Here is a 24,806-nt window from a genome sequence, read left to right on the forward strand (position 1 = left end):
ACAATGCATAGCCATCCCCATGGAGTCTGAAGATACCAAGAATGTGGCCTGAGCAGGACCAGGCTGCGGAGAGAAACCTCCCCCCCATACCACCACGCACTCCCCCTGCACAGCCTGTTTGCGCCTGCACACGAGCACTGCGCTGCACTTTGCGTCTGTGCGTGAGCGCCTGTGTCTGCACAAGAGAGTGCATGCCTTCGCGCATGGGCACAAGTGCAGGAGGATACCCCACCTTCCCCAGCTGGTCTGTGAGGCATAAAAGTTGGGGACTACTGCATTAAAGGACATCTATTTCCATAATTAAAACAACACAAAATATATATTTATAAAATTTAATAACATTCACAGCAAAATTGGAATTTGACAAATGGCTGCAATATAGGGAGAAAGCCACACTTCATGTATCCTAATGACTCTTTGCTGTTATTTTTCTAAGTTCCTCAGAATTAGACTCTGTAGTGTATTATTGTTTGAGCACATGAATAGTATGGGCAGACCAAGATCAACAAGTTCAAACTGAATCTACGTATATGTGGCGGAAGTGTTATGGCAGACTGATCTAAGAGCAAGATATCATGATTTAATTTTTTCTAGTTGAGATTAGAGATGGGGGTATTCATATATCTCTGCACAGGTGGCATATAACAAGGAATACCGTGATTCTTCCAATAGCTTTGCAGATTTGCAGATCTGCGAGCAACTCTTCAACCTAACAGCGAGGCTTGTCTTACCACCTCCTGCCAGGAGAGGTTAGCCAATCACGATATGTGAGACCATTGGAAGAATCATAGTGTCCGCGGCAGTGGCAGATCGGTGAGTGGACCGTCTGGCCCCATGGGGCTGGACCCTCGTTATCACCACCTGTACGGGGATATTTGTATTTATATATAAATACAAATACTTGCATCTCTGGTTAAAATCACACTAGTTGAAACCCATTGTGTGAATTCACAGAGGTCCACTTGAAGAACCATGGTTACAGGTAAGTAACCTCTCTTTCAGTATCAGGATATTTCCTTAAAAGCGCTACTGCCTTTTAAACCTTTGAGAAAGTTGTTGCTAGAGCTTGGTAAATCACCTGTGGACTTTGATATTAAACACCTGGCATCATTACCACTTGTTAAGTTTCCTGCTAATATAACAGAACTGCCATTGAAACTGAGATGTAATTAGGGAGAGTGCTTAAATTTAGAGAAAATGTGTTCCCTTCAGCAGACCGAAAGATTTTTAAAAATACTGTAGTTACAACCTACATCAGCTGAGGTTTCTAAACTTTGTTAAAATGCACAAGCCAAATTACAAAAGGTTTGTTGGCCTCTCCTAATGCTTTCATTTAAAAAAAACACTGAAGTGCTGTAAGTAAAGCATATCTGCAGAATGCTATATTAACAGCAGATATATTGATGACCAAGTTCTTTTTAGACTTTCAGTATAGTTGCTTACATTTATTTTATTTGGTGGAAGGATTCATTTTAAATATAATTTTAAATTACTAGTTCTGTTCCATTAGTGCAGCCAATGTATATATTTATTCCCTTGTCAGTAATGTTCTGTATTCAGTACTATAAATCCTGGCAAAAAAGGCCAGAGAAAGTGGTTTGTTTAGTGTGTTTTATTGACAAACCTCATTATATTCTAGGCAAGTTGAAACCACATCAGCCTCTGCTAAGTACAGTCGTCCATCTAGGCAAACACAAACTTCATAGAGTTCTTGAGCTATTTCAGACTCTCCACTTGTTCCTTGAGGCAGTTTGGGCATTCGCAAAGTCTCAGCATCAAGCATAACCTACATGCAAGAAAGAAGCACATTTATTGAGGCAGCCATAATGCAAAGAAAAAGGTTTTAAGTGTTCTACTTTGTTAGGCATACTCTATTCAGTTATGTCTCCTGAATTGATTTCTGTAAATACAGAAGAGACTTCTGAACAAAGGAGATTATTTTGAATGTTAAAGTCTTGAAACAAATGAAGGTACAGGAGACCTCTTTCAGAAAGGGCTAATAAGGGTGGGATCCTCTCCTGCCCCCCCCCCCCCCCAGTTTTGGTACTTTACTGTGCAAAGCAGCAGAAGTTGTATTATTAATTTGCAAGTGTAAGTTGCAAGAATATCATGTATTCTTCTCAACATGCTCTAATTAGGAAGAAAAAAATTACTAATACCTTGGGTATTAGTTGCACTCTGAACAGTTGCATTAAGTGAACATCTCAAAAGGTATGAAGAGACTAAGGGCCTGCTCAGACAAGGGACTATGGAGCGGTCTGGTTTGGGTTTAAAAGGTTCTGATCTTTAGTGTGATCTGTTATCTCAATGGTGCAAGGGGAAAATGTTGGGGAGACAGAATGGGGATAACCCTCCTTTCCCCTCCTTTCTTCTCAGCTGTGGCTCTGTTGAGGCAGAGCCCCTAAAATTGACATAGAACCCTTCCCTGCGGCTGTCATTCAGCAAGCTGCAGTGACTTCTGTTGTTGTTATTATAAGTAGCGTAGCGAAACAGCAGTGCATCAACCTAGCATGATATACATATTATATTGTAACGAAAGATACCTCCAATATATTAGAATTACACTGTCAGTTAGAGAATTTTTTTTAAAAAAAAAATATGACAATAGACTAGGGGGTTTCTCCATTCTCCCTTTTAATGTCACAACCCATCTAATACTTCACAGGATTGTAACCTGAGATAAGGTCACAGCCACAACTCCATTTGGATCAGAAGCATGCTGAATTGTGCCAACCCTCCTCCAAAAATCAGAAGTTGGGGCTTTAGGCCAAACTATTTTTTAATGTGAAATGAAAAATACTGATTGAAATCTCACCGTGCCATCACTGCTGTGGAGCTGGATGTCCAGGTGAGAAAGGGCCTCAATTTTTCCAGTTTGTGCTTTTATAAAAACTCCTCGTGGCGCATCCATGCTTAGAGACCGGGTGGGTGATTCAAGTCTGAAAGTTATTAGAAGGATAATCTTAATAACTCAGTAAGGTTGCTTTTTTAAAACAGCTATTTCAAAGTAGGTCTGATATTGTCTCCCAATATCTCCAGCATATGTAAACACCTGTGACAGAGTAAATAGTGTTTGTGGGGTTTGTCAACTAATGGGTGCCAGGATCACAAGTTTTCGGCTGCAGGAAACACGAGTCTAATCTGTTTATTGTATTTTTTTGTATTTGTAATGCTGAGATGGCAGCATGCTGGTTTGAAACAAGTAAGAAAAAGGCAGCCAGACCAAAGGGGAAAGTGTTCCCTACTTTCTAAGCCTAGACGCTGCTGGCCTTTGTCAAAAAAAAAAATGTCTCTGGTCAACTTCTCATTATCCTTCTTGCCAGGACTGGCTGCCGTTCCTTTTCTCTCCCCCCCCCACCACCACCACCAATGTGCCAAAGCAGGACTGCATTTAAACATTAAGAAGAGAAAAATCATGACTACAGAAGAACTCTACACTTTAATGTTGACAATGAAGAAATTGAAATTGCTAAAAATTTTATATACGTTGGTTCTATCATCAATCCAATTAGATATGGCTGCCAAGGAGTCAGAAGGCTCAGAAGGGAAACAATGATTTAGAAAAGATCAACAAGTGTAAGGAAGCCTCACTGGAGCCTGAGGCCGAGACCATCCACATTCTTGTATTTCTAATCACTATGTAAGGTGCGATAGCTGGACAGTGAAGAAGACTGACAGGAAAAAAAATGATTAATTCGAAATATGGTGCTGGAGGAGACCTTTTCAGATTCCCTGGAGCACCAGAAAGATGAACAAGTGGGTCCTTGAGCAAATCAATCCTGTACTATCTCTGGGGGTAATAATGTCAAAACTGAGATTGTTGTATTTTGGGCACACCATGAGAGGGCAAGAATCTCTGGGAAAGACAAGAATGCTAGGAACAGTTGAAGGCAACAGGAAAAGAGAAAGACCAAATATGAGACGGTTTGACTCCATAAAGAAAGCCACAGCCTTTAGTTTACAAGAGCTGAGTAGGGCCGTTGACATTTTGTGCTCATCCATGTGATTACCATAAATCAGAAGTGACTTGACAGCATGTAACAACAACAGGAAACATTTCATATTCAAAACAGACAGGATCCATAAACTAAGAAGAACAATTCTGCTGGGATTTAATGTGGAAAGGCCATTGAATAACTTTTAACCTGTGTTCTGGAAGAAAGCCTATCAAGAAGTGAGAAACATATGATTTAGTGTAGTTAATTCTTTGAGAAAAATTACCAAAATTGATCAAAGAAGATCCCAGAATTTCTGCCAGTATGATTGTGTGTCTCAAGAATTAGAAGTGCTAGTTTTGTAAAGAGAACTCACCAAAATTTGTACACCATAAAAGCAAAATAAAGTCTTAACACAATCTGCGTAAATACCTACATTGCCACAAAGTGGCAGAAAAGGAAAGTACTGTAGATCTTTCGATTTGTCAACACTGTAGAAAGTGCTTTAATCCTAAACGCACATAAGAACGTGGACAATCTCAGCAAGCTTTGGCACCTCTGCCCTATGGTTTCCTATGGAAAAATTAAATGCATGCTCCCATTTTAATAAAAAAAAAGATTGAGTGTATGAGATTGGAAGGTGTAACATCTAAAACTGAATTGTTCAGTTACATGTTTGATGTATCATACAACCCCAAGCAGGCCCCAGCTTAACAGGGCTTGAGGACAGAATTTTGCCTGGAATCCTGGACAGTCCTTCCTGCTCATAATCTGACTCAGTAGAAGGCATCTCCCTATGTTTATATTGGTTGTTTAATATATTGTAACAGTACACCATTCTTATCACATGTTTTGTTGCTTCTGAAAGGATACAAACCACTCCTTATTCTGGAAGGGATCAATACGAATACTAAGAACACTCACTAATCTTAAGAGCCCTCCAGAATCAGAGACTTCTAGAAAAAAAATCTAAAAGTGTGTATGTGTATGTGTTTGTTTATTCATTCATTTATTAAATTTATATGCCGCCCATCTAGACAATGTCTACTCTGGGCGGCTCACAATTGAAAAATAACAATATCTCAACAATAAACAGTCATTCAAGATGGAGGAAAGAGAATAGATTAAGTGGTGACTGGAGGGAAGGCCTGCCTGAATAGCCAGGTTTTAAGTTGGCTTTTGAAAATTCCCAGCGAAGGGGACAAGCGGACCTTGGAGGGGAGATTATTCCAAGATGGGGAGCCACCTCCGAGAAGTTTCTGGTTTTTTCTTTCCAGACCTCCCTCTGCGTTAGGCTCCTCAGCCGCTCCTCCTGGCTGGAGCAAGTGATATGAGTAGATCTAGGTGGGAGGAGGCGTTCTGCCAAATATCAAGGTCCAAAACTGTTTAGGGCTTTATATGTAATCATTAAGACTTTGAAATCAGCGCAGAAGCGAATGGGCAGCCAATGCAAGGCGGCCAGAGTGGGGGAGATATGTTGATCTTTTCTCACCCCACTGAAGTCTGGCTGCTGCATTCTGCACCATCTGAAGCTTCCGCATCAATCTCAAAGGTAGCCCAACGTAGAGCGCATTACAGTGGTCTAATCTCGAGATATGTATGTATGTATGTATGTATGTATGTATGTATGTATGTATGTATGTATGTATGTATGTATGTATGTATGTATGTATGTATGTATAAAAAATTCTCCCCCTTCTTTTGAGTATCCTTTACTTATTTTTCAGCCTCAAATGAAATAGACTGAATGTCTAAAAGGCTTCTATTTTTTTCTTCATTCTATTTAACAAGTATAAGCAAGCTAAGAGAACATACGGACGCTTGTCTGAATAAATGTTCAAGAGTTTAAAACCTTCAGAAAAAGACTTAAAATCCTCCACTTAATAAACTTAAACCATAAAAACCATAAAATGAATATATAAAATCTAAGTAATAAATAATTCTAAATAATAAAACCTAAAATGTTCTAACCGAACTGAATATGATACTTGGAAAAACTATAACTGATGTATGACAAAATGTTAAATATCCTTTTGATGTTATAAAAAGACATTCTCTAAATTACATGACTTTCTAAGTTAGAAATATCTCCCAGCTGTAAACTCTCTATAAAGTCACATCTTTAAAATGTCTTAAAATGTATTTTAACAAAATGTATTAAAACTTAAGTTTGGAGCATAAGCAGGTTATGTGTACAATCACATTAATTGAAAATGTCTTACCCTCCCAAGCAGTTTTCCCCCTCTAGCGATGCTTGCCAGACATTGTTTTTGCTCCTTAAACTGTTTTCCATTAGATTTATACTCTTATCTTTCCCTCACTAACCATAAATAACTTTCTTCTGCTCACCTAGGTTTTACAATAGTAGGAAACTACAGTATGTGCAACTGTAATATAAAATCGCACAGACCTTGCATCTACTCAAAATCCTGGCCCAGTAATACAAATTTTGGCAAGAACCTCTATTTTGACTATTCTTGCTACCCCAGGAAATTTCTACCTGACATTTCTGCCAGCCTAACAATAACATAGAATCCTAAAATCTATATATCATGGAATTACATTTTCCAAACTATGGCATTATGAGAATACAATACTTCTTTAATTCTTTCATCATATTTTTTTTCCTAAAGCATTGTTATTTACAATAAGGAAAGACCTTGTTAATGTTTTGTCTAACTGTGGTCTAAACTGCATTTTAAAATGACACTATTTCTTTCTTTCTTTTCTAACTTCCTCAGTATGTTAACCCTTTAAACACAAGGCATTTTACAAGATTGCCAGTGCCATCTGCATATATACTGAATGCTTTAAAATACATTTTACATTAGAGTCTATATGAGTGGCCCTGATCTAGATTGGGACTATTGTATCTACATTTTCAACCTGCATTCCATTACACTATTAAATCAACTGCCCCTCTGTCATATTTATGCGATGTACATGGTTATTCCATAACTCTGTATTTCTCCTCTTCCTTCCTAAACTATTTTCCTTCTGTGTCATATATTTCACACTGTAAACCTGCACGCAGAGACTGTCTTATTTATTCCACCAATTCAGCACTAGAGTGCAGCAAACGAGCTAGCCAGGGTAAGCAATACGTGGCCCTCTACATGTTGGTGGGCTGTCGCTCTACCAGCCCTAGCCAGAATGGCCAACAGCAAGTAGATAAATACTTACTTTAAAGAGGGAAGCTTACCTAAGTTCTTTAATACTACTTAGACCCTTTACACCTTTAATAAGAGGTGTTTCTATAGAATGTTCGCAAAGCGCTCCTTCTGGCCCTGAAATGCAGGAAACAGAAAATAGTTGAGACGACCAACAAGGGATTCGGGAAAATGGACAACCCACCCTCCCATTATTTTCTAGCTACAAAATGACACACACCAATGATGATCATAATAATAGCTTTCTATGTACGTACACACATTTGCTTGGATCCCATGTTGCTCCACTGTTTATGCAAAGGAGGCAATTAGTATAGATCCCCCTTTCAATTTATAGCATCCACAACCTTTCCTACCTCATACTTAAGGATCCTACACTCTTCAGAAGCAGATTTTGGTGGGGTTGTAGGGTTGCTGCTATACCTCTCTGTCCAATTGTTCACTCTTTCTAAATGGACATCACTCACCCTTATATGTCTCAACTCTGAGAATAAGCACCAGGCACAATCTACTTTTATTGACACTCCTTGCAACTCTTTTCTGGCACAATTCTCCTCTTCACTCTTGCATCAAGCCTGTATGTACGCCCCCCCAGCTTTCCAACTATACTATCTTATTGATAATGTACTTGGAGAGACAGTAACACCCTGAATTCCTTATTGAGTACTAGAGCTGGGGGGGGAACAGTTTGTCTTGTAAACCCAAATCTGTGAGCTCTATATGGGTTGTTATCTCCAAGGGAGGTGGTCAAGAAATTAAGTTAAGGTACAGGGAAGTGGCTATCGCAAAGCCTTCAGTGAGTGCAAAGATTTATGAATTCTGATGGAAACTCTAGGAAAAAGCTTGACAAAGTTTTCTGTCCAAATGTCTTAGGGAGCCTATTTGTTGACAGTTTGCCCATATTGACTAATTTCCAGCCTTGGAATTTATTGTGAAAAAACCAAGGACAATCTGTGCGTACAGCACATTTCTAATTATTACAGATTGCTCAGGAAGTAAATTGGTTTGACATTCACCTTTTGGTGAGTCACAAGGTTAAAATTATTTCTAATTCATTTTTTCCATTTCCTCCTAAATCTATGTATCCAAGAATATGTAAGTTTTCATAGCAGGGAGCAAAACTACACAGTGGTATGTTTGCACAATTCACATGGATTACAAAACAAAATCTGCTTGTACACATTGCAATAACGTTTTCTTTATTGCCCTGAAGAATGCTTTTGTGCTGCTTCAAGACATGCGTGCAAACCTGTGACTCGAAGTTTGTCTGTACCAACTGTAACTTCATCTTCATTCACTGTGAAAAGTGGCTTTCCTTTTATATTCACTGAATTGATCTGGAATTCTTGACCATCAAATTGTACCTTTTCAGGATCTAAAAATATAGAAGCATTAATAAAAGAAGTCTTTGCCAATCAATGTCTTATGATTACATAGGAACTATCATACATGCTTTTACAGTTCAGGATACTGGCCTAAATCCAATCATTGTATTCCCAAGTAGAGTAAACCTACTGAATGAATATAAACTTGGTATGCCAAAACTTACATAAATCTCACTAATTTAAGAGCTCTATTTAGTTCGGACTGAACAATTGGATTTAGCATCCTATGCCCAGTGCTATTTAAAAGCCCCATTGACTTCAATGAGAATTAACTTTTAAGCAGATGTACATAGTACCATGTGGATGTGGTGGCACTGCGGGCTAAACCGCAGAAGCCTGTGTGCTGCAGAGTCAGAAGACCAGCAGTCGTAAGATTGAATCCACACGACGGAATGAGTTCCCATCGCTTTGTCCCAGCTCCTCGCCAACCTAGTAGTTTGAAAGCATGCAAATACAAGTAGATAAATAGGTACCACCTCGGTGGGAAGGTAAAACAGTGTTCCCTAGTCATGCTGGCCACATGACAACAGAAACTGTCTTCAGACAAATGCTGGCTCTACGGCCTGAAAAACGGGATGAGCACCACCCCCTAGAGTCGGACATGAATGGACTACAAAATGTCAAGGGGAACCTTTACCTAGTACCATACTCCTAATTCAGCATCTGTTCATGGCTTGTTTCTGGGATTCGATGAAAGGAAAAGTGATGTTTTCAAAATCATATAATAATAAGTTGTTAGGGCTGAGTTAAGTGGCATTCACGATGCAAAAATAAGCTTATAGTATGTATAACTGCACAGTGGGAGCGGGAAGAAAAAGAAAGCAGTAGAGAATATAATTGCCTTCTCATTATCAAATCAGGACCCTGCATTTCATATCATGAATAAAGAGAACCCTCCATTATAGTGCAGTCTTTTACATTTTTATACAGAACTAAATCTCACTGTTAAATAAGAATTAAGAAAAATAAAAAATTATGGCCTGTCAAGTTGAGTCCAACTTATGATTTTCCTCACTGCCAGCTAAATATGGACACTGGCATTCCCCACTGCTAACGAAGTCATATCTGATCAAAATTGAGAATAATATGTATTTTGCATATAATATAAAAATGATTGTGTAGTCCACTCATTGATATCCTCTTGGAAGCTGAATTGTTTTAAAAAGGGATTGTGAATGAAGGCATAATGATAGGCATAATGTTAATAAACTAAAAGTCTGACCTCCATCTAAGTGTAAATTAATTACTTTGATTTCTTCAGTTGATTTGGGTGGCTAGGGCTATTTGAGGAAGGAGCTAGGGCTGTATGTAAAATCACAACAGTGAATGAGTGTACAACTCTTGGCACACTGGAACTTTTCAGAACACAAATGTAAGAAATATAAGTTAAACCTACCCACACTTAATCTCCCTGTGACATTCCCATCAGTATTGCGTGCATTTAAAATCACATTGTCAGTAGAGTTTATCAGCAATGGTTCATCCTAGAGTTTAGAAAAAGAGAGGCACATTTAGCATGTTCCAAATATACACTCATCTTGCGCCAACTAACCTACATAATGCAGACCAACTGGGTTGGGGTAGCTCAAGGGTATGCCCATCTTGCCCTCCCACTTTCCCCCCCAAGGTATATAAATTGCTGGATCTTGAGAGAGGAAGTGCTGGAACATGAGCTGTAGGTGAGAGAAGGGGACCAATGATCCAAAGCTCTCACTCTTGAGGATTCTGAAAGCAGTAGCTCTGTTCAAGTGCAGACCTGTTCATGCAAGTGCAGAGAGAGCATGGCAAAGAGGCATGCTTCTGCCATTCTCTCCTGTAAGAGCAGGAAACTACAAAAAAAAGAGGGTATACTCCTCTGTGAGATATTTCCTACTTTTGAGAAAAGCTCTTATACATGCGAAGTCTTCTCTCTCTCTCTCTCTCTCTCTCTCTCTCTCTCTCTCTCTCTCCAATTTATACATTTCATGAAATTTGTTTAAATACCAGAAAGTAAACAATAAGCTCATTAATTCAATGCAACTTTTATTAAGTGTGGACTCACCAAGTTTCCACTCATTGTTTGTCTACTCTTGTTGGACTTAACATTTGGACTCGAGCCTCTGTAAGCAACTTTTTAATCTTTCAGTTTAGAGTTTCACTATCCCACTTCTTAGTTATATTCTCATTGTCCTTGACTTGAATTCTCATTAACTTGAATTGTCACGGTCTATCACCAATTATTATGAGCCAGGTTACAAGTGGTCCTGTATACACTGGGTTGCAACTCTCATCACCACAACCAATGGTAGAAGCTGCAGTCCAAAATTATGTAGAGGAATAAACTTCTCTGTTTCTGCAATAATGCATTCTTCAAGATCCTGAGCAGAGTCACTCTTGATTCTGGGCTGATGTAAGTATCATCTTATGGCTGGATGCGTTGAATCTACATTGAATCTAAATGTATTCCAGCACCCACTCTTATTCCATGACATACTGCTGAGTGTAGCCTACATAAACATTGTGTATGATAATTTGCAAATCATAATCATAAATACGATTTCATTTGCAGATAACCACTGATCACCTGACTTTCGCTCCAGTTCTGTGCACGTTTACTAACCTAGAATAGTGGTGCATCTTTACTCAGAAGTACCCTGTTTCCCTGAAAATAAGCCCTAACCTAAAAATAAGGCCTAGTATGATTATTCAGGATGCTAGTAATATAAGCCCTAACCCAAAAATAAGCCCCACTTAAGTGAAACCCCGCCCTCCACCATTGTGCAGCAACCCGAAGAAGATGGCATGACTATATTTGAATAAATGTAAATTGTTGTACATGAAAAAAATAAAATATCCCCTGAAACACCCTAATGCATTTTTGGAGCAAAAACTAATATAAGATCCTTATTTTCTGGGAAACAGGTCCACCAAATTTGAAGGACCTATGATACAAAGCATTGTAGCATACTTACTTTTCTAGAATGAACTTCTTTGGCATATAAAGGATATAAAAATTCTGACTCTCCTTCTAGACGGACTCCTTCACTTTGAACATACAAATACCCCATGCCAATCTGCAATGAAAACCTCTGAGCTTTAATAAAACATTATTTCTTACTCAAATGATTTTAAAATTATATAGAATTGGCACAGTCCATGATATTTGATATAAAAGAGCAAGGCACTGTAACTTAGAAGAATTTACATACTGCCCTTCAATCAAAATACTTTCAAAGCAACTTATAAATAATTAAATGCAAAGTGGAACAGACAAAAGACAACAGATAAAAGCAGAATGAATTATTGTAATAATACTAAGAGTTAAAATTCATAAGGAGGAAGAGATCTTTCTTTGATACTAACAAAGGATTAGCTGCCAGATGGCATGTATGAATGAATGAATGCATGGGGAAGGGTAATTTCCTGGGACAGCATTCCAGAAGCAGAATGCAACAGTCTCCAAAATTTTCTCTGGATAGCATTTCTTGGATAAGGTGCCATCGCAGAGAAGACATTGGGAAAGATACGTAAAATACATGCAAGAGAGCATAATGAAGAGAAGACACTTACGGAAGAAAACCACATCACTTTCAGAATCCAGATTGTCAAAGCAAGATTGACAACTACAATGATGATCAGGAGGAGGACAAAGAGGTAAAGACAGCGCTTTCTCCAGCCATAAATCCCAACATTGTAGATGTATTGAGGTTCTGGTCTCTGTATATTAGTGCCAGGTGTTGTAGTATTATACTGTTCACGTACCATCTGCTAGAGCAAAGGGAATATTAGGTAAAGTATGGCATAAGCATTTAACCTATTAATAAGGTCATTTTAAAAAATTACAGTCGTGCCAAGCTTAACTCCATATAACGGCGAATCCGCTTCATGACGATGTTTTTGCGACAATGTTTTAATGGGGTATTTTTGCTTTGCGATGATCGATTCCCTGCTTCGGGAACCAATTCTTCGCCTTATGACAATCAAAACAGCTGATAGTCGGGTTTTCAAAATGGCCACCAGCTGCTCAAAATGGGTCCCCGATGTTTTTAGGAGGCATTTTTCGCAAGACAGGCACCCGAAAATGGTTGCCGTATGGAGGATCTTCGCTGGACGATTAGGTATTTTGCCCATTGGAACACATTAACCGGTTTTTAATGCGTTTCAATGGTTTTTTTATTTCATTTGACGTTTTTGCTCTACAGTGATTTCGCTGGAATTAATTAACGTCGTCAAGCGAGGCACCACTGTACAAAGGATCTAGTGGCACCTTAAATGTTTATTTGGCACAAGCTTTTTCATACTGCATCTCTCTAGCCTCTTCGTTTCTTTTAATGGGATAGACCAACATGACTATACATAGGATATTGTTCTCCCAATCAGTGGACTAAAATGTGCCACAATGAAGTGACTATTTAAAGAAATATTGTTTTCAGTATAAATATTTGAAACTTGCAGAGGCAAGTACCATTTTTAAAAATTTCTAGACAGAATTGACTCCTTTATGACGACAGCTGCTACAATAAGATGTTTCATCTAAAAATATTAAAACTGAATCAATACCCAGAATTCTATTGATTTACATCAGTGTAAGTGTAATTGTGTAAACTGTGGTGGTGATCTGTCACTAATAAATAAGCTATTGTGCATACTTCTGGTCACAAACTCACTGCATTAACATGCAATCAGAAATGTGACTGGCACCTTGTTAATTAGCAGCAATTTGCTGCTACAGTACAATGTATGCAATTATCCTGTAAAAAACAAAAGGATTCTGGTGGTTGAATTAATCAGGTTAACTGACTAAGCTGTTTTTAATTGGGCTCAAGATTAAACATTAACAGAACATAATATGAGCCCTCCCAGTCGAATATTCAATTTCCTCTGTGGCCAACTGGGAAGCGCAAGGACAAGAGAGAAGCAGCATTGTCCTGCTCAAGGTCCCTGCCAAATTATATTGAGAGATAGATTGTCATATAATACACAGTCATGATGACCAGGGCTTGAAAAATTTTAGAATGTCTTACCAGTCAGTCAAAAATTTCACCAGTCAGCATGACTGGACTATAGCCTTGCAATTTATGCTAACAAATTTAAACTAGGCACTTGTTCACTTTTATTTCTATGTAACAATGCATACAAACCCAAAATAAATTGTATTACGTACACGGGAATCACTGATTTATACCATCAGACTTGGGTTGCTTTATTACCTGCGTGCCTGTGGGGTCATGAAGCTTGTATTTTGAATGCCTTTCTTTTGAATGTATCCAGCAAAAAAAATAAAAAAAATAAAATAAAAAATAACACCTGAAAGCAAAAGCGCCCAGCCTCTTAAGGAGCCACAGTTCCCTCCCACCCCAGGATGTGTCCTCATTTGGTTGAAACTGGGAGCAGGAAATCTTCATATTCTCCAGCATGGGACTACTCTACTTTCTTCTGCAGAGCTATATCTCTATGTGCCGCTCAAACTCTATTCTCATGAGGGCAGTTTTCCTTTTGCAATGGGAGGGGGGAGGGGAGGACTGCATGATTAGAGAGAGACAGGCTCGTTGAGCAGCATTTTTCACTCGTCACAGAGGACTGGACGAGTGTATTTTTCAAGCCCTGATTATGACTATGAGCCATGGATTGTTTTATCCTCCATGAATTTGTTTAGCTTTCCTTTAAAGCCATCCACTTTGGTAGCCTTCAGTAAACTCCACAGGTTAACTATGTGTTGCTATGAAGAAGTCCTTTTATCTGCCTTGATTCTCTCATCATTCGGCTTCCTTGGATGAGTGTGAGTTCTAGTACTAAAACAAGTTAGGGGAGTGGGCTTTAGTCCCTTCATGTACAAAAAGGCCAGCTTCCATTCTTATATTCTGTATTATATTTCAATGGTACTATAGATTGTCAGATTTCATAGAAGTTGCATTAAGATATTGCACACTCAGATCCTTAATGCTTATATTTATTGCTTGAGATATAAAAATGCTTAACTTTTATACTTAAGTCCTAAAGTTAAGCTGCAAGTAGTTTAAGAAAAAACATATTCTTACTGGAGAAGGGAAGTGTGGTGAATGACAGTTGTTTAACCACTCCTTTCCTGGCTGTTTAAACTGCCCTCTCCCAAGATGGTTTTCTTCCCAGGAATAGATGGGAAAATATTTTTGTGTCATTGCACAGCATTATACTATGTCCTTGTTGTCTGTTAAGGCAGAATCCTGTGTACATATCCTCAGACAGTAGCAGAGCCAGAGGTTGGGAGTTTGATTCCCCAGTGTTCATCATAGAAGAGCTGGCCAGGCAAACTGCACAGTCTCAGGTTGTACCCAGAAGAAGGGAATGGTCAATCACTTCTGAGTACTCTTTACTGAGAAAATCCTGGAAGTCAATTCATAAGTCTGAATTGACTTGGTGGCATACAGTTATTGCTATTAATCCAAGTGATTTCAGAAGGCCTTACTCTCAAGCAAGTAGACACAGATTTGCATCCTTACAGTTTGGATTTATATAAAGCTATAAATCTGAATTAAGGATGTGGTGGTGCTGTGGGTTAAACCGCAGAAGCCTCTGTGCTCCAAGGTCTGAAGACCAGCAGTCGTAAGATTGAATCCACACGACAGAGTGAGCTCCCGTCACTTGTCCCAGCTCCTGCCAACCCAGCAGTTCGAAAGCATGTAAATGCAAGTAGATACATAGGTACCACCACGGTGGGAAGGTAACGGCGTTCCGTGTCTAACTGTGCTGGCCAAGTGACCACGGAAACTGTCTTCGGACAAACGCTGGCTCTATGGCTTGGAGATGGGGATGAGCTCCGCGCCCTAGAGTCGCACACGACCAGACTAAATGTCAAGGGGAACCTTTACCTTAAGACCACTCTGCATTTGTTACTGAATGCAGTTTGATCCGGTTCAAAGCATCATATTTACACCCACTGATTATATTCATTTATGGTTGAAATTAGCAAAACAAAGTTATATTGCCTGTGTTTAGCCAAAAGAGAACATTGTGTAACAGGAACTCCATAACGTCCTCTAGTCCACTAAAATAGAATGAATCTCATGCTAGATTACGTGTGTTTCTGCAGCCATGATATGTAGCAGAAGCTGTAGCCTCAATGAACTGAGCTACAAAGGGAGCCTTCAAGGTGAGCAGATTTCTGTTCTTGGTAATCAAGTATGGGAGAATATTGGTCTTTCAAAGGAGTTTTCCTGCTCATCCCTTGCACAATTCTAACATTTCTACCAAGTTCCCAGCATTGGTGGGACGTTCCCTCCCTCCCTCCCTCCCTCCCTCTTCTTTCAACTACTTGCTACCTTCAGTCCAAGCTACACCCCATTTTAACTGCAACTTATCTAGGAGTTGAAGCCATGGCAGAACGCTGACGCCCAGGGACAAGAATTCCATTATTTCTGCCCTAGCCTTATTTACAGAAGGCCAGGCCAATAACTTCATAGTGTCTCTCAGGAGTATCAGACAGAATCCAGCAGAAACAAACTAATTGCAACAGTTAATATGTGGCTGACTGTTTTTTCAGTCCAGCTCAATATAACAGAAAAGCTGCTGCCAGTTAATGGTTTTCTGAATCTATGAAAAATTAGGTTTACACAAGTGACCACATTCTGCCAGTAAAAATGATAAGCAAGTGAAAAATCATCAATGCAGTGGAGGAGAGAACCTAATTAATAGACAGGAATGAAGGACATGAAGCAATGGTGACACCCATGTCACACACAACCAATTTGGCTTGATGAGTACAAGGAGGAATAAATGTAAGTAGCTAGCTCAAGGTCCCATGGTCCCCACCTGCCTTTCCTCCTCCCTCAAAGCTAGAAGTTCAGAAATACCTGTTTCTGTTGCTTTTTGGACGGACAACCATCAAACCAATGTCAAGCAATAGTTGCTAAAGCTGGCATCTCGAGACCAATGAAACCAAGCCTTATGAGGAAAGGCTGAAAGAACTGTGCCATGTTTAGCCTTGAGAAAAGAAGACTGAGGGGTGATATGATAGCAATTTTCAAATATCTGAAAGGCTGTCATACAGAGGAGGGGCAGGATCTGTTCTCCATCATCCCAGAGTGCAGGACACGCAAAAATGGGCTCAAGTTAAAGGAAGCCAGATTTTGATTGAGTATCAGGAAAAACTTCCTAACTGTTAGAGCAGTGTGACAGTGGAACCAGTAACCTCGGGAGTTGGTGAGTGCTCCAACACTGGAGACATTCAGGAAAAACTTAGATACAGTAATCACCTGGCAGATATGCTTTGATTGTATTCCTGCAATTGAGCAAGGAGTTGGACTCGATGGCCTTGTGGGCCCCTTCCAACTTCACTTTTCTGATTCCATGATACTAAAAGTTCAGTTTCACTCAGGCTGTAGGTGACAACAAGTTGTAGCAAACCAAAAGAGGAAGTGAAAGCTTCCAAATATCTTTTCCTACCCTCTGGTGAGAAACAGAGGGAAAGAAATTAGTTAATAACCCTGAGACTCCGGCAACTTGTTCCTGTTTATAGCAGGCTAGACAATGGGTTGTCGGTCGGTCTGTCTGTCTAGCTTAATGGTTTAGTTAGGACCTTGATTCTACATTATGCCTCCTGTGAAGCACAGCTAGCCTGTGTGGCCATGGGCAAGCTTAACAGTACCAGGATGCCCCTAGAACAACTTCTGAGTATTCTCTGCTCTGAAAAGGGTCTTTATAATTCACTATTGACTTGATTGTTATTGATGACACAATGGGTTAGTGTAATATGTAAACCAGTTTATCAACACTTATGCTTAAACTCATAATCTTCATTCCTCCAGTTCCACTACCATCAAAACTTTCAATTCTGGAAAAGATGCTCATCCTTTCTCCTTTGTGTCCCTACTGCCTTTTTAAGCTCAAATAAAGAGTGGGGACCAGTTCTAGCACAGTTCTATGAATGACCATACTGTAGACACAGAACAGTGGAACTACTTACTGTACACTGCATGCCTATGGATCTTCCCCTTTCATTCTACTAACACTGGAGTTTTGGCAACAAAGATGTAAAGATTGTGGAAGTTTCCTCAAGGGTTGGATGAGGCATACAAAATTAGTTCTTTCCCTTGGCAATGGAAGATTCTCCTCTTTCGGTCCTTAGATGGAGAAGCTCTCCCACAAAAGTTATGGCTTTAGGCCACCACTCTAGGGAACAGAATATTGCAAATCTAATCCCACTTATCTTAGAACAAGCTCTATGGTACTTATCACTGAGTCAACATTTATAGGATTCTGCTATTACCAAAGCAAGAATGGATGCTGATTAAATAACAGACCTGATGTCTTCCTTAGATATGAATTTCACTGGCCCACAACTGAAACGAATACCTATGTGAGTACAAGATGCAAGAGATATTTTAAGTGTGCATATAGACTTATCTTATATCTGTAATGAAGATTCTCATCTGTAGCTAAAATGGATGCTTGGAAGAACTGTTTAATTTAATTTTAAAAGTATATATTCACAATGTTTCACCAAGCTGCTGAATGACTGAATGTGCAAGAAATTTTCAATTCCAGTTTTGTGTTAAACTGTTTTTTTTCCCTTGTTAAATATGGCTTGTGGTCCATTCTTTCCTTCTCTGGCAATGGATTAGCACTGTCCCATAGCATTTCACAACATGGTAGCTATATTTTCATCTTAATCAGCATTCTGCCTCACAAAATAATGGAATTTGATTATTAAATACTTTTCACAACCTAATTTGGAGTAAAAGATTATAGTGACAATATATTCTTGGCGAATGCTATCCCCCTAAGCAAGATAGAGCTGTTTTAATTATCTGCAGTCAGAAAGAGATAATTAGAAAAAAACAAAAAATGAATTATTCTAAAAGTACACACTAAATGTGCTAAACTTCTGATTCTCTAGCTCCCTTTTTTTTAAAAAAGCAGGCCAATATTTTAGGCCTTTATATGAGCCATAAATATCTAACTAGCTGGGGGTAACATTTGTAGAATCCTTGATTCACAAGGCTGCCAAATTAAATTATGGCTTAAAGACAAACCCTAAAATTGCGTTTTGTAATGTGGATTCCTTCAGGCTGACGTTGCCATCAACCAGAATGATTCTGCAGAAACAAAAATTTTCCAATCCCCTGCAAAGGTCCCATGTGATCACTTTTGTCCTAGGGAAGTCCTGGAGAGCTGTGATATTTGGGGGGTGGGAGCAGGATCCTTAATTTCTGAAAATTACAGCTGCTGGTAAAATCACTCCAGTAATTTAAGCCTTCCCCTCCCTTCCGCAACCCCCCATGGCTTCTTCACAAGAAAAGGAGTCGACAGATTACCCACCTGTAATTGTAGTTCTTCGAGTGGACCTCTGTGATTCACACCCTGGGTGATCTGTGCCTGCGCAGAGCATCATTGGAAAGTTCTAGAACTTTTGAATTAGCAAAAAACATATTAGAATAAGGCCCCTCTTCCTTTGTATAAGTACCTTGGCGCCAAGGCTCCCCTTTCAGTTGTGTCAACTGCAGCTATATCAAGCAGAATGGCGTGACAGTGGGGAGGACAGGTGGGATGTGTGCAGCACAGAGGTCCACTTGAAGAACTACAATTACAGGTGGGTATCCTGTTCTTCTTTGTGGCCTCTGTGAATCACATCCTGGGTGACTAAAAGCTGTCTTACCCAGAGGCCGGGTGTCACGCCAAGTTAGCGGCTAGAACAGCCCGTCCAAAGGCTGCATCAGACTTCTCCCAGAGATCAAGTCTATAATGCCGGATGAAAGTGGACAGCTGTGCCCAGGTGGCAGAGGTGCACACGTCTGGAAGAGGTATGCCGCATAGGAATGCCATAGAGGTTGCCACTGCTCTGGTGGAGTGAATCACCTTCGGGACTGGTTTGCATGCCAGCTGATGGGCAAGGTGAATGGTTGAAGCGACCCATCTAGATATAGTTTGAGATGTCACCTGGCAACCTTTAGTAGGTGGTTGGTGACTTATGAAAAGTCGAGGTGAACGCCTAAAAGGCTGGGTGTGTTAGACGTAAAAGGCAAGAGCTCGTCTAACACCTAAAGTATGGAGGACTCTTTCTTGAGTTGTGGAACGTGACAGGAAGAAGGAAGGAAGGATAAATGGCTGAGAGAGATGGACTTTAGGGAAGGAAGAAATATCCATAGATAGTTTGACTTTGTCTGGAAAAAACTGTAAATAAGGATAGTCGTGACATAAGGCCGCTAAATCACTAGCTCATCGAGCTGAGGTGATGGTGACAAGAAAAACTGTTTTAAAGGTAAGTAGTCGTATATTAGTTGAAGCTAAATGTTCGAAAGGACCTTTAGTAAGTTATTGTAGTACTAGTGTGAATGACCATTGCGAGGAAGGCAGACGAATATCTGGGTACATATGAGATAGACCTTTAAGAAGACATTTTAATGTTGGATGTTTGAAGAAATCAGCTGCTGGAGTGTTAGGGGGCTGATAAGAAACTATGGTGGAGAGGTAAACTCTCAAGGAAGAGAGGGAAAGGCCGCTAGACTTGAGATGAAGCAAAAAACGTAGAACAGTAGCAAGTGATGGGTTGACAGAAGGCAATGAGGAAGTTTCAGTGAAAGATTTGAATTTGTTCCATTTATACAGGTAAACTTTCCTAGTGTAGGGCTTCTTTGCTGGATGGAGGATGTTCAGTGAGGCGGAATCCTCCATGCTGCCAGGTGCAGAACAGGTAAGTCCGGGTGGATTACTTGGGCTTCGTTCTGCGTGAGGAGGTGGGGCAGGCGAGGGAGGTAGTGAATGTCTGATGAGAGATTGTGAAAGACTGGAAAGCAGGGTTGTCTCAGCCACCAAGGGGCTATAATGATGGCATTGGGTTTGTCCTGTGGTAGGCGAACCATGACCTTGTGGAGGAGCGGGAATGGCGGAAAAAGGTAAGTGTGGGTCTTGAGACATCAGCTGACTAATGCATCTCCTTGGGAGTGTTTGCCAATGCCGGCTTGGGAGCAGTATCGTTTGCACTTCTGATTCACACGGGAGACAAAGAGACTGAAAATTGGTTTGCCCCATTGTTCACATAGGCGAAGAAAAACTGATTGGTCTAACTCCAACTCATGAGCTTGAGAGTTTGTGCAGCTGAGTAGATCCGCCAAGTCGTTGTTGTCGCCGGCAATGTGTAAAGCGGTGAGGCAGATATGATGTGCTAGGCACCACTCCCAGAGGTCGACTGCTAAACAGAGGAGACTTGGAGAGTGGGTGCCACCTTGTTTCAGAATGTAGTGCATCGCCATGGTGTAGTCAGTGGCAATTTGTACCCTCTTGCCAGCGAGGAGATTTATGAAAGCTTTGCAAGCTTTTATAACTGCCAACAGCTCTAATTCGTTGATGTGGAACAATTTTTCTCTGGGAGACCACTTGGCGTGGATTCTGAGGGATTTGCAGTGAGCCCCCCCAGCCTGTGAGGCTGGCATCAGTGGTGACCTCTATTTGTGGTCGTAGTTGTCAGAACAGCTGCCCGACTGATAGGTTGGGAGGGAAATGCCACAATTGAAGTTGGGAGGTGAGTTCTGGAGTGACCCTTAAAAGAGTATGAGGAGGGTCTGTGAGCAGGTCGAAGAGGAAGAGAAACCAAGACTGAAGAGATCTCATATTGAGATGTACATGCTGCAGGACTGATGTCATAGAGGCCATGGTGCCTAGTACACGTTGCACAGTTAAAGCAGGTACCATAGCATGAGAGGTGAAAACTTGAAGTAAGGTGATGAAATGTTCTCTTCTGTCTGGAGGAAGAAAGGCGCAAGCTTGTGTGGAGTCTATGTGTACGCCTATAAAATGAATAATCTTTGTAGGTCTCAATTTTGATTTTTGTTCGTTGACAGCAAGACTGAGCTCACGAAGGAGGGTAAGAGTGAAGTGAGTGTCTTGCTGGGCCTTGTGACAGGAGTGAGCTAAAAGGAGCCAATCGTCAGTATATGGAAATATGAGAATTTTTTGCAGTCTGAGGTAAATGGCTACTGGTGCCATGCACTTGGTGAATATTCTTGGAGCTGTTGCAAGGCCGAAAGGAAGCCTTTTGAATTGGTAGGCTTGTGATCCTAGTTGAAATTAAAGGAATTTCCTGTGTGAAGGGTGTATGGAAATATGGAAGTATGTGTCTTTGAGATCTGTGACTGTGAACCAGTCGTTTTTGTGGAGTAACAAGAGAACTGATATGAGGGTAACCATACACAATTTTGTGGTAATTATGTATTTGTTTAAGTTTCGTAGGTTTAAGATAGGGCGAAGACCTCCGCCCTTTTTGGGCACAGTGAAATAGCGAGAGAAAAACCCTTTGTTGTGTTGTGAGATGGCTTGTATGGCATACTTGAGGAGTAACTTTCTTATTTCTTCTTGTAGGGTTGGAGATGGTGGGGGGTGAAATTCACAGAGGCCACGAAGAAGAACCTACAGGAACCTCAGGACCTTTGAAGGGAATCAGAATGTTATTTGTGAAAAATTGCAGGAGCTAATGACATCATCAGCCTTAAACAGTATAACTTCTGGCAACAGGATTTCATCCAAAGAATCATTAGAATGGTATACAAAGGCCTTGAGGTTCCTCTTCAACAACAAGCAGCTGCGTGGTCTGCCTTCTATGACAGAGTGGAAAGGCATTATACAACTGTTTACATTGTAATAATTATTACTATTTTGAGTTTTTTACATATTCAGCCCTTGAGGATTTCTGGAGAGGCCCTACTGCTGGTGCCATGTGCAGCTAAAATCTAAACTGCTGACATGTGGAACAGATAATTTAGCACTGTAGCACTCCCTCTCTCTTCTGATATTCACCATGCTCTAACAATTTTTTTATTTTTAAACGTATGTTTGAAAACTTATCTATTTTTGTAAGCTTTCCCTGTTTCATCCAGGCTACTATCAGTTGAATTAGAAGAGATAAATATTGTATTTTAATTCTGCGTATACTGTAGTTACATATTTTATTCTTCTTATACACTGCTTTGAAATCTTCAGAGCTACATGGAATATAAATATCGGTATTTAAAAACTAACAATCATAGTCAACTTCTATTTTGCAAATCTCAGCCCTTTATTCCTGACGCATCTTTTTTTTCTTCAAGTAATGACTAAGAGTTTACTCTATGCACAAGTAGCTGCACACACACAGGTTCTGCACAAAATAATGCATGAAGGTTGCAGTACTTCCCTTTACATGCTTGATTTACCCCACAGTTGACCACCCAGGGCCTCAGAAGAGAGGTGGACAGCTGGATCAGAAGCATGTTCCAGGAATCAGCATTACCAATACAGAGTGCCTGGCCTCTATCCAGAAGAGAGGAAGGCATTTTACCTCCCTGAAAATGAGTACAAAAGTGGCCACAGGTCTGCAAAACAATGGCATTTACTAATTTTCATGTAAAAATACACGGATAGAAATAATGAACATGTTTAAATAGAAATGCATCTCACTATACTGAGAAGTATGTGACCGGCCAACCTGTACTGTCCACTGGTTCTCCAGGTGCTAACTGCTAAGAAGCAATATCTGGAAGTTGAGTCATGGCAACTGGACTTCTTTCTTGTTAGGTTGAAACGTTTCACTACTCATCCAAGCTGAAGAAGCTCCTTCGGTGAGTAACGAAACGTTTGGGCCTAACAAGAAAGCAGTCCAGTTGCCATGACTCAGCTTCCAGATACCCACACCTGGATGACTGAGAATCTTCAGATATCTTGCTAAGAAGCAACTTCAAGGCCGTCTCTTCTTGGTGGTCTTTGTCATAAACGTGGACTGGATAAAGACATTCAATCAGAAATAGCCTTCAAAGGAAAAACTGTAATCTAGCAGCCCTTTGTATATAGAACTTTCCTCTGTAAAGGAGGAGTGGTTCATGGTTTGAGAGGGCGTGGGCAGCCTCATTCCAAAATTTCAGGGCAATACATTGCCTTCCTTGGATCATATTTTATTTAGAATGTAAAACTTAACACATGGCCAGTGGCCACATATCAGAGAATAACTACTCTCCACTATTCCGAAAATGGAGCAGCACCTGAGATGGGTTATCTAAGCCCATATGGTCCCAGTTGAGATCTCAACATGGCAAGTGACTATTTGGAGCTGGCTAAAGATGTGAACTTCAGTCTTGCTAACACTATCATCAGGAGTTCCCTTGTGCTCTGTGAACATGTAGTCAGTAGAGACCAGGGCAATGCCTTTTGTAGATCTGTTTTATAATGCTGTATTTTATGGTTCTTGTTAAAAAAAATTAGAAGCAGTCACAGGCACTTTTTAGTAGACAGGTGTGACAAAATAGTTTCAATGAACATACAGCTGTCTGGCTATCAGTGGCAGCACCACAACGAAGGAAAATTCTATAGGTTCGCCATACCTTGACATTTTCAAAATGCAAAACAAGAACGACACTGAATTGCCAGAGACACAAAACACAAAAGGGAGCATGGGGGAAGCTGGTCTATGAACAATGCTTCTAATTTATGGAGACCAATTCCTGCCCACTCCCACTCAACCCCATTTATTACAGCAAACTTTTCCTCTCTTCCTTGTTCCACCACTTCTTAATGTGCTGCCCTGATTCACAAAACATAGCCTGTATACAAAAATCAGGCTCTGTGAACAAATTCCCTCTTTACACACAAATGCAACAGAACAGATGTTCTTTCTGGAAATTGTGTCCATGGCAAAGGCAGCCCACAAATCATATGCTATACAATAAATGTGAACAATAAACATAAATATATAATGGCCCAAATCCTGCTGTGTGGGATCTGCCTGAACACTGTGAATTAAGTCATTGACAGGTGTCGATTGTCTCTGGTTAAAGGCTTTATTCTGAGATTTCGGGGTGACTGCAACTTTGTGAGCTGTGCAAAACCCAAAATTGTGGAAGGAACTCTTTAATTAGTGGCCATCGGCTACTACCAATGATCTAATTCCTGTTGTGTAGAGCTGTACAAGATTTTAGCCAATATTAATAGGAATTTATATTCATGCCCATACATGGCAAGTGCAAGTAAAAATACTTCATTAAGTAACATCCCATTTCTATCACTAATTTATTTAAAATATTTTTTACCCTACTTCTCCTCAAAAAGGACCCAAGGCAGCCTACACCATTAAAACAGCATGTATACAAATATATAGAAAGGATCTAATACCTCACTACAACGTGGTAAACAAACACATTAAGAGATTCAAAGCAATAAGACACAATCCATTTAACAACCCCATTCAGGCACCACCACTGAGGGAATGCTTGCACTTAAAAAACAGCTACAGTATATACATTGATAGCTTTTTTTCTTTTCTTTTTTTGCAAGAGACAGGAAAACCTGACAGCCATGATTTCTTAGCAGCATAACAAGATATTTCATACTGTGGAAAT

The 24,806-nt window shown here is 40.0% G+C and overlaps 1 protein-coding gene and 1 long non-coding RNA gene across 5 annotated transcripts in view; one reads left to right on the forward strand and one right to left on the reverse strand.

Annotated features, from left to right (window-relative positions):
- Positions 1 to 1,597: 1,597 nt before the first annotated feature.
- Positions 1,598 to 24,806, reverse strand: part of SGCG (sarcoglycan gamma) — a 31,176-nt gene continuing 7,967 nt past the window's right edge. For 2 of the 4 annotated variants that reach the window (XM_072993706.2, XM_072993705.2), the window contains exons 2-8: positions 12,040 to 12,234; positions 11,442 to 11,543; positions 9,887 to 9,974; positions 8,355 to 8,480; positions 7,138 to 7,222; positions 2,816 to 2,939; positions 1,598 to 1,786 (exon numbers count right to left, since the gene is read on the reverse strand). In XM_072993706.2, coding sequence (XP_072849807.2) covers positions 1,613 to 1,786; positions 2,816 to 2,939; positions 7,138 to 7,222; positions 8,355 to 8,480; positions 9,887 to 9,974; positions 11,442 to 11,543; positions 12,040 to 12,234 — 894 coding nt within the window. In that variant the 3' untranslated portion in view covers positions 1,598 to 1,612. Of the gene's footprint in view, positions 1,787 to 2,815; positions 2,940 to 7,137; positions 7,223 to 8,354; positions 8,481 to 9,886; positions 9,975 to 11,441; positions 11,544 to 12,039; positions 12,238 to 14,914; positions 14,934 to 24,806 lie in introns of those variants that run through there. The other 2 variants (XM_072993708.2, XM_078390033.1) reach the window with 2 other exon arrangements.
- LOC144588049 (uncharacterized) lies at positions 20,021 to 22,457 on the forward strand. Its single transcript, XR_013543374.1, has 2 exons — positions 20,021 to 20,137; positions 21,802 to 22,457. It is a non-coding gene; the product is annotated as an uncharacterized LOC144588049 (long non-coding RNA).

Source organism: Pogona vitticeps, chromosome 3 (genome assembly GCF_051106095.1).
Source record: "Pogona vitticeps strain Pit_001003342236 chromosome 3, PviZW2.1, whole genome shotgun sequence".
NCBI classification, from domain to species: Eukaryota; Metazoa; Chordata; class Lepidosauria; order Squamata; family Agamidae; genus Pogona; species Pogona vitticeps.